The sequence below is a fragment of the Myotis lucifugus genome, unplaced genomic scaffold (genome assembly GCF_000147115.1).
Source record: "Myotis lucifugus unplaced genomic scaffold, Myoluc2.0 scaffold_590, whole genome shotgun sequence".
Classification (NCBI taxonomy): domain Eukaryota; kingdom Metazoa; phylum Chordata; class Mammalia; order Chiroptera; family Vespertilionidae; genus Myotis; species Myotis lucifugus.
This window is the reverse complement of record NW_005871638.1, coordinates 341,229-351,292: the sequence shown is the minus strand read 5'-3', so window position 1 is coordinate 351,292 and position 10,064 is coordinate 341,229. Positions and strand designations below refer to the sequence as shown.

The 10,064-nt window shown below is 60.4% G+C and overlaps 1 protein-coding gene across 1 annotated transcript; it reads right to left on the bottom strand.

The window, feature by feature from the left end:
* Nucleotides 1-569: 569 nt before the first annotated feature.
* UCK2 (uridine-cytidine kinase 2) lies at nucleotides 570-9,426 on the bottom strand (the record flags this gene model as incomplete). Its single annotated transcript, XM_014446961.2, has 5 exons — nucleotides 570-979; nucleotides 1,741-1,789; nucleotides 3,882-3,979; nucleotides 8,591-8,733; nucleotides 9,296-9,426. Coding segments are annotated over 5 exons (561 nt in total), but the record flags the coding sequence as incomplete, so codon positions are not given.
* Nucleotides 9,427-10,064: the final 638 nt, after the last annotated feature.

Sequence of the window (10,064 nt, the reverse complement as noted above, 5' to 3'; positions counted from 1 at the left end):
TCATTGCAAATCCCCGCATCTCGGGGACAAAGCCACTGTGCCGTGCACGGGCAGAGCTCTGTCGCCGCCCTGTGAGGGGCTGCCAGCTGCCCTTCTGCCAGCAGAAGTCTCTTCAGCACCCCAACTGCAAGGGACCGCTGTGCGCCCCTCAGTCTGGGAAAAGCCAGGGGAGTCTGGTCCAAAACTCCCTGGGAGTCAGATCCCCACCAGGGACGAGGGACAGGCAGCTCTGGCTCTGGAGACCGAGTCACGGGGGAGTGAGGGAGGCATCACGCCGCCATCCGAGCAGCCAGGGGTGGGCGGAGGGTGGGCCGTTGGAAAGGGCCCCTTCCCTGAGTTAGATTTTTCGGGTGAGGTCTTGCCTAATTTCAACTCAAAAGAAAAAAAGTCTCTCTCATCGACATGTCAGTAAGCTGCAGCTCCAAGCAGTGCATTCGGCAGGCGCTCAGCGTGGGCCACGAGCCCCGTGCTCCCACCTCACAGGCCAGCCCGCCCGCCCGGACGCCGGGGCCACCTGCCCGGGGAAGCTCAGCGCGGGCCCTCCTGCAAAACACTCAGCAGCAAACAGCTTTACAGGATTTTGTACATTTACACAAAAATAGATCCTTTTATATATGCGTGTGTATTGGTAACTGGTACAGGTGGGCACGATTAGGCATCACCAGTGGTAGTTGGCACAGTTCGTCGTGTAAGCTCGGGGTCAAGTTCCGTTTCAAGATCAAAGGCATTTCTTTTCCGTGTTGTTTTCTTAAATAAGCAGAGTCATAGGAAACCGTCTGTACAGACGGCCGAGCCCCTGCCGCCGCCGTGCCCGGGAGCGGGGCAGGGCCCGGGGCGGGTCAGTGCGGCCGGCTGCTGGACTCGGAGGCCTGCCTCTTGCGTGCGGGCGTGCAGCCGTTGAGATAGCCGTTGGTCTGCCGCTTGGACGGCCCTCCGTTGAGAATGTCCTGGATGTGCTGCACGATGAGGTTGATGGCCACTGGGGGGCAGAGACGGGCAGCTGTTAGGGACGCACCGGGGTGGAGGGAACCGCCTCCCCAAGCCCCCCGCGGGGGCTGACGTGACCCCCTGGAGGGTCCCAGAGGAAGACGGGCCATGCCCGGACACGGGGAGCCCTGAATACACGGGCTTCTGAGGTGGGCAGTCCCCGCGGCAGCAAGGCAATCAGCCCGACCCCGTGTGCAGGCGTGAGGACGGGCCTTCTCCACGGCACCACCGGCTGTGACCCGTCCCAAACCCACTGACCCACGGAAGACCCTCTCCTCCAACGACGATCCAACACAGGACTCTCTCTTCTTACCATTAGAAACAATTATGCAAATGATTAACTAACTTCAAAAACAGAAGCACCAAGTGCTTTCTGGGGTGACACGCAAAGAACACGTCTTCCGGGCACTGTCCTGGTCGTGCCAACTCAGCCCCGCCCTGGGGACCCGGACAAACCCAGATGGCAGGCCATTCTACAAAGATCACTGTCGTGAAAAAGACAGGCTGAGGACGACAGGAGGTGGACAGCGAAAGTCTCAGCAAACAAACTAAATGTTTTAAATGGAAAAAATCAACTATAAGAGAATGAGAAGACAGGGTTTCTCCACACCTCTGATTTCGGCCAGGGAATAGCAGTCCACATGTGTGCCCAGTCACACGTGCATAACACAGGGCCGGTGCCCACAGCCGCCGGGCAGGTGGGCATTCCCTTCCGGGGTCCGCGCCCCAAAGCACGACACCCCGAGGACTCACCGAGATTGTCTACACCTCTCGGAATGATCACGTCCGCGTATTTCTTTGTCTGCGGAAAAAGGTATTTAGAACTAAGAGGGGTTCAGAGAGAAACGGGCCCAAGCCGCCCTGGGGGACCGTGGGGAAGGGGCGGCCGTCTCTCCACCTAACCCAGAGGGCAGCAGCGTCAGGCTTCGGACATAATGTTTTTTACCCGCTTTATCTAAATTATAATAAATCAGCCCGGCCCAGGTAGCTAGCTCAGTTGGTTGCGTATTCAATCTCTGGTCAGGGCACATACAAGAACCAACCAATGAATGCATAAATCAGTGGAACAACAAATCATTCTATCTCTCCCCCCCTTCCTCTCTCTCTAAAATCAATCTATTAATCAATCAGCTTTACAAGTTCACATTTGAACGTTCCACATGGTTTCAGTTTACAACCTGCAGGAGGAACGTGGTCTTTGAAACCAAATCTGTAATTGCTTCTTTACCCCCAAGAAAAGTGTGAATTAGTGAAACCCCAACTTCAGGGGAGCAGTCCACCTGGAAGCTCTGCAGCCGGCAGCGCGAGGTGAATGCAGAAAAGGCCTCTGAAGACGGGGCCGGGCCCTGTCACGTCACTTCTTTTAAAAATATGTTTTTATTGATTTCAGAGAGGAAGGGAGAGTCAAAAACATTAATAATGAGAGTCATTGATCGGCTGCCTCCTGCACGCCCCACACTGGGGACGGAGCCCACAACCTGGGCATGTGCCCCAACCGGGAATCAAACCATGACCTCCTGGTTCATAGGTCAACACTCAACCCCTGAGCCACGCTGGCTGGGCTACACTTGTTGTTAAAAGGGTACAATTAGCACAAAATCCTTTTTTATTTCACTTACTGAGATTTTGTGGCCCATTTTCCAAAGAACTGTATCTGGGTGTATAACCGAGGTTTAGGGTGAGACCACATAAACATGAGCCTCTCCAGACTAGAACGGTAACCCGGCCTGACCTGGGCTCTCTCTGGGCACCAGTGGCTGGACCGTGGGAACCAGCAGCAACCACCCAGAAAATGTTTGTGCCGAATTCTGAGCTCACAACTCAGTCAGTTGGCAGAAAACTGGCAGTTAGCTCTAATTCATGTCCAATAATAAATTTAGTTTGCTCTCTGATGACGTGAACAAGAGCAGGAGTCCTCAGTCAGAGGGATGGACAGACGGATAGAATTTCACTGCTCTGCCGCTCAGCCCTCTTCCCAGAAACCTAACCCTGAAACCCAATCCTCAAGGTTACTCCTGCTGACTCAGAGCCTGCCTAACCTGATCGGAAACAAAGTCAAGTCCGTCTGACGCAAGACCTGCTCCTAACAGACGGGAGGAACGAAGGCGGCGGGAAGCTGACTCTCCAGGAAGGGAGCGAAGACCTATGCCTCTTCTCAACACCCTCCCAGCCCCCAGACCCACGGGGACCACCCCGACCAGGCCGAGCCCCCCCCCTCCCCCGCTGAACCATATACCCTTAGGGAGCTAGCCCAGGGCTCGGTCAGCCTGGAGGAGACACGCGGAGTCCCCTTCCTCACGCAGGGCGCCCGGTCCCGGTGGCATTCACAGTCTCCCCAAGAAGCCGAGGACGCCCCCTGCCCTGACCTTCCTGCTCGGAAAGCCTCCTCACTGCCAGGCTGCCGGGGCTGTGCCAGGGCGGGGACGCCCCCCAGCACGGCTCCCTTTCCCGACGGGGACGCATCGGCCGAGAGGAGCTCGCACAGGCTGGGCTGAGTGACCGAGGAGGGTCAGAGGGGAGACCCTGCAGCGGAGCACCCCCACCCCCCGCCCCGCTGCACACTCCACCCACCAGGGACCTTCCTGGGTGCCGGGTGCCCACGGCAGAGGCTGCCCTGAGCTGTGACGTGCCTTCAAGGAAGTGCTCACACCAGGAACCTGGCCACGAGACACAGGCCTCCCGGGACTGAGCAGCACGATCCCAAGGCCCCGACGGTGAGACAGACTGAGGACTGGGGTCGGGCTGCAAAGCACCAGAGGCTGCCCTTCCCGGGGCGTCCGCAGAGGGCGACGCTCCCAGTGAGCTGCGAGCAGGGCGCTGCCTCAGCCCACACCCGTGTGTCTGACTACACCTTACAGTCCAGACTCAACAAAACAGTGAGGGACCGCACTCACCGGCAGGCAGAACTCCTCGAAGGCGGGCTTGACGAAGGTGATGTACTGGGACAAGATCTGCTCCAGGTCCCTCCCCCTCTCGCTGATGTCTCTTAACACTGTAAGAGAAGGGGGAGCAGTGGGAAATGCCGCCAGAGCCGACCCCTGGAGCCAACCCCGACTCCAGGCCTCTGGATGGGCCACACGCTGGGACCCGAGCCATGACCAAGAGCAGGTGAGCAGCGGCTTCGGGAAGACGAGTCCCACGTCTACGCCTGCTGCAGTCAAATTCGGCGAGGGCTCCAGGCTCTGAGCCACGGCTGCACGGCTTCTTGGTTCAAGCAGCATTGGACCTAATAAACTGCACTGTGAACAGGTGAAGAGCAGGGCCGTCCTGGGGAGCCCACAAGGTGGTGGGCTTCCTGGCGGAGGGGCACACCGCCCACCTGCCTCCCGTCCCCGCACCTGTGTGCCGTCAGCGACCCTCTGCTGTCAGCCTGTCCCACTCGGTCATGCACAGAGGTTTGCAAACAGACGACAACTTAGTGAGAAACGAGGAAACCACGGTGCAGGGAACGATGGGTTAACCCTGGGGAGCAGCCCAGACTAGGCAGGGTGATGCAGGGACATTCAAACACCTTTTTTAACAGACTCATTTGTCCAAAACGGAGAGGGTCTGCCAGACAAAGCACTGAGCCATAGCTCTGCCAGAGCACGGGCCGCCCCAGCCTGTTTCCCCAAACTCAGCAGTGAGCTGAGAGGTCAGTCTGTCCGTCAAAACAGCCCCCCTGCCCTGGCCAGGTGGCTCGGTTGGTTGGGGCGTCTTCCCGTGCACAAAGGGTCACAGGGCTGATTTCCGGTCAGGGCACATTCGGGAGGCAACTGATCGCTGTTTCCCTCTCACATGGATGTTTCTCTCTCTCTCTCTCTCTCTCTCCCTCTCTCCCTCTCTCTCTCTCTCTCTTTCTCTCCCTTCCTCTCGATCTAAAATCAATTGAAAAAATTTAAAAACAAACCAACCAAAAAAACCAGCCTCCCCCTACAGATGTCACTCTGAACCTTGGTGCACGAGCTGTGAGATCTTTCCCCCCCAAAATGGCATCACACCCACCCCCAGCCAGCTCTCAGGGCACAGCCTGGGGGATGGGATGAAGCCGCTGTGAACGGACACAGGGAGCTTGTGAGCGAGTCTGGGAAGTCACATCTGACCAATCCTGCTTGCACACACCTATGCACATGGACGCGCATGATCGGGAGGGGCAGGGGAGCGGGGGGAGGGGAGGGTCGTGGCTGTGACCCAGGCTGGCCGGGGCCAGTGTCCAGGACCACAGTCCAGAGCAGGCGCCACTGCTACGCCCCGACTTCCTCCAGCTCCTCCGAGGTGAGCCCAGGGAATAAGCAGTGGGTTGGTCCCTAACCTCCCTAAGCAGTCCTCCCTAACCAGTCCTCCCTAATCTCCCTAACCAGTCCTCCCTAACCTCCCTAACCAGTCCTCCCTAACCAGCAAGACTTGCCTGGCGACCCTGACTGTCCTCCAGACCAGAGCAGGCTGTCCCGAGAAACGGCCCTTCCCCCAGGGCATTCCGACACAGGGTCTGCAGGTGGGGACTGGCCAAGACACACAGCAGCGTCACCAAAGAGGAAGCCAGAGCCTAAGGCTATGGGAGCTGAGACAAAGCAAAGGCCACCGCAGCCAGCTTACTCACAGCCCTGCAGGAGCCCGAGGCGGTCTCACAAGGCAAGCTTTTCACACAGCCGACCTCTCCTGGACAGGAGTCCGACCTCGCCCAGCCCGTGTGCACACACACGCACATGCACACGCACACGCACTCACATCCTCAGCCCAGGCCTGCAGCCCATGCCCCGCACACCTAACAGCTCCTCCCGTCAATCGCTGGAGGGGCAACAGGCAGGGAAAGCAGGTGGCCACCTGTGTCTACTCCCCAGCCCAGAAGCCGCTGGCCCCCACCGAGGCGGCCTCTGCTCTCGGCCGTTCCCGCCTCTGAACGACGGTGACAGGCCCTTCCTCACGCTGTCATGAAGGGACACAGGGTGAGGGGCGCTGGGCCCGCACGCAGCATGGGTGCAGAGCCTGGGAGCTTCAGGACCAAGTGGGCACCGTGAACTGAGGGGAGCGGTCAGACCAGCCGAGAGCCGGAGCCTGCACAGCAGCTGGGAGGTGGGGTGGGTGCAGTGCGGGAAGGGACAGCAGGACACACACAGCATATATATACACACGTGCATCACACAACACGCACACACAGAGAGACACACGCACACACATACATCACACAACACACACAGACACACACGCACACACACGCGTGAGGAAAGGAAGGCCTCTATGGTTTCTACCCTGGACGCTGGGACCCTGGACATCTAAAGGCCGTCCGCCTCGCCCCCTCTCCCGGGTCCCTCCAGGGCACTGTCTCCTTGGACGGGATGGACCCTCCTGCTCCTCGCTGTTGGGACGTGGAGAAAGTCGAGGGCTGAGTCCAGACAAGCTCTTGGCACAAAGTGGGAACTCCAGGACTCACAGCCGGCTCCTGGCCGGCACTGTGACCCGCACAGCTGTGCCAGGACAGGCCCAGGCGGGGGTGGGTCAGGGCAGGACGGCGCATGTCCACCTACATTCCCGCCGCGGCGCCCACCGTGCCCCTTCCGCTCAGCCAAAGCCCGGACACCACTCCGTGGACCCGTAACAAATACGCTTCCTCGTGGCTGCGTCACTTCACTTTCAGTGCCGCCCCAGGGCTCTTCCCGGGGTGGGGGAGGGGGGGGCAGGGGTGAGTGACCAGAGGTCGGGGGGAAGGAGGCCCCTCGAAGACGTCTCTCCGGATTGCATGACGCAGAGCAGGCGCCCCGCCCACTCGAGGAGTGACAGACAGATAAGCCACGGCCTCACTCAGGCTGCAGGAATGTCCCGTGCCCCGCAGCTGCTCCTGTCTGCCCCTTCCGGGCAGCCCTGCCCCCACAGAGCCCCTGCCCGGCCGCCCTCCGTCCCAGGCTGCCCTCCGTCCCACGTGGGCAGAAAAAGGATCTGAGAAACAGCACGCCGGGAAAGTCCCACAAGTGCACCAGGGAAGTGACTCACCAGTGGGCGCACGAGAGGACAGGCCCTCAAGGGACGCAGCACCTTCCCGGGGAGACAGGGAAGGTGGGGCTGTAGAGCTAAGCCCTCAAAACCCCAGGGGCCGCCTCCCCACCTCCCCCGACTCTGCAGAATGGTCAGGACAAACGAGGGACTTCCTGTTCGATCTCCACCGCCTCCTTACACTCTCACCTGATCTCACCAACTCCTGAGGCCAGTCCCCACAGAAGGACGCCTCCCACCTCAGGCAAAGCGGATTTCCGGTCTCCACAGACACTGATTGATTGATGCCCCGCGCTCACATCACCTGCATCACCTCCAACCTCACAAGCAGCCCAGGAGGACCCACTATCAGGTGATCGATAGGAAGAGGACGTCTGAAGAGGTGAAAGCACAGTGTGCCTGAGGGCACCCAGCGACTTGGCTCAGTCCACATGGTTCCTCGTGCCTCCGCTGCCTCCCTGAGGTGCGAGCTCACGAGCTCACGTGGCCCTGGCAGACCTCCAGGCAGCTCCCAGGCGGCTGGGTGTGACTTAAGGATCAGCCAGGCCCTGAGGCAGGTGCATGAGGAAGTCAGGCTCGGGCACAGCTGTCAGGACTCCTACCTGGCCAGTCTCAGCCCTAAAACCCAGATGTCTCCCGATTACCCAGAGAGAGATCCACCAACATCTCAAAACCAGCTGGAGCCCTGCTTTTTCCGTCACAGAGCTCTGCTCCCCCCACGCACCCCCAGCCAGCAGTGTGGATCCCGCTACTACTTGGGCGGCAGAACCCTGGACTCGCTTCTCCACACGTGGCTGGGTCCATGTGCAGCTCTTGCAGTAAGACCTCAGAAATGAATCAGCTGCAAATGGTTCACAACCGGGCACACTTCCCAGATGCCGAGGTCAGAGGCTCTGGGCTGGCACTCAGCAGATCCGACTGCCGCTGGCTGCTCGGTGCCGAGGGCTCACCTTGTCATTTCCTGTCTCCACGAGGCCTGCATCAGCCTTCATTCCCTCCTCGCCCCCACGGCACTGCCTCCGCAGGCCCTCTCATCTCTCCCCAGCTCCCCTGTGACGACGACAGCGCGCCTGTCGCCCGGATCAGTGACACAGCCCTCCAACAGCCTGTGCAGTCTTCACGCATGTGCGTGTGCCTTTGTGGGTGGCCCCCGCCCCACCCCACCATAGCCGAGCCCCAGCCCCTCCTCCACGCAGCCTCCTGCACTCTCTGCCCGATGCCCCAGAGCTGACTGTGGACTCAGCTCCCAGACCACGAGAGCTGTGATCACAGGACACAGGCCACACTCAGTAAGGCCCGCAGCGGGGACAACCGGCTTTGTCTGAAGCCGCTGGACAGTGACGGGACCTAGAGAGCTTTCTGGAAACCAAGGGGCTAGAGAAGCAGGCTGTGGAGAAGGCACCGGCGCTGCCGGCAGGGTCCCTGCCCAGCTCTGTCTGGACCAAGGTGCTGTGGGAACCTCACAAGGAACAGAGCTCTTGATCAGACGCTTCTCTAGAAAAACCGGAATAAGTCTCCTCGCTCATCTCCGTGAGCTCACAAGCTTTCGCTACCCAGGGACTAGTCCCTTCTCAGATGTCACCCAACGTTGGGGCAGCAGGAGCCTGGGCCCGGGGGCAGGAGGCCGCGCACGCACCTCTGCGGGAGAGCCGGGTGTCCGCGTCCGTGTCCACGAAGAGCTTCATCTGGAACAGGTCGCGCACCTCCTGGGAGTAGAAGGCCAGGATGCCTTCGAAGAGCACCACGTCCGCGCGGTAGACGGTCACCGTCTCCTCCTTCCTGCACACAGAGCGCCGGGCTGAGCGCTGGGCCGGGGCCGGGGCAGGACTCCCAGGGACGAGCTAGAGCCTCAGGGGAGCCCGCGGTCCTCTCTCAGACTTAGCAGAGACCCAGCAAAGGCGGTGACAGCGGGACAAAGGGCTCCTCTGACCGACCTGAGCTTCCACTCAGGCAGAGACACCTGCTGTGGACGGAGAAGGGAGCGGACAGGAGCAGGCGGGGCTGCAGGAATGGGCACGGCCTGCATCCCTGAGGCTTTCAGAGGCCTGGCTCTCAGTTTCCTCCAACAACCCGCCCTTCCCCAGACCTGGGAAGGACGGAGGGACGGAGGGAGGGCCCGAGCGGGGGAGGGCCAGAAGACAGCTCCAGCGACTCCTCAGGGACCATCCCCTTTGGTAACGGACGTGTTCCAGCTGCTCCAAGAAGCGCCGGTGACACCCCGACCTGCTCATTGGGGTGCGCAGGCTGCTGTCACTGCCCTCCCCGCCAGGGCGCCCTGGGCACGGCAGGGAGGACAGGGCCGGGACCCCAGGCGCAGAGGACACCCGGGCCGCTCACTCACCGGGAATGGGTGACAAAGTCGTACACGGGGATCTGCACAGTTTTCCCCTCGATGATTTCTTTGAGAGTTTTGAAGATGAGCTCATTGTCAAAGGCATCTGAAGGAGACCAGCCGGTTAATGTCCTTCCTTTTTAAGTGACTTCTCCTGTCCCGTGCACAGGGCAGCCCTACAAACCCGGGAGCTCCGCGTCTCAGCACAAGACTGAGCTCTGAGAAGAGGGTCTTCCCTCTGCTTGGCAGCGGGGAGCGGGCATATGTCAGCCCGGAGAGCTCCCGGGGCCAGGAATGCCCCCGGGACCGGGGGAGCGGAAGGCATCGTGCGCACAGCTCCGATTCTCACTAAGAACGCCCCGCTGAAGGGGCAGCGTGCTAACCTGAGCTTCAGGGAAGCCAACCCCAAATGAAGTCGAACCTACAGGCTTTGTTTAAAATGAGCCACAAAAAAACAGGCAAAAGCTGTTCAGGCACCCCCCCCCTGGCCCCCCCATCTTCCTCCTGGCAATCAGGTGACAGCTTCACCCCCAGGCGTGTCCGCGCAGTGCGGGTGCTGAGGACAGTGAGGCGAGGACACAGGACAGCGTGCAGGTCTCGCCTGGGTCTGGCTCACCCCCACAGAATGGCTCTCGTTCAGGACAGATGCCACCAGAATTGGGGAGCCACGCACTGCAGGATGAGAAGCCCCCAGAACCCTGCAAGGCACCAGCACCCTCCGTCTCCGACGGAAGCAGGGAAGTCAGGCGCTCCCGCCATCCTAGCTTCACCCCTTTCA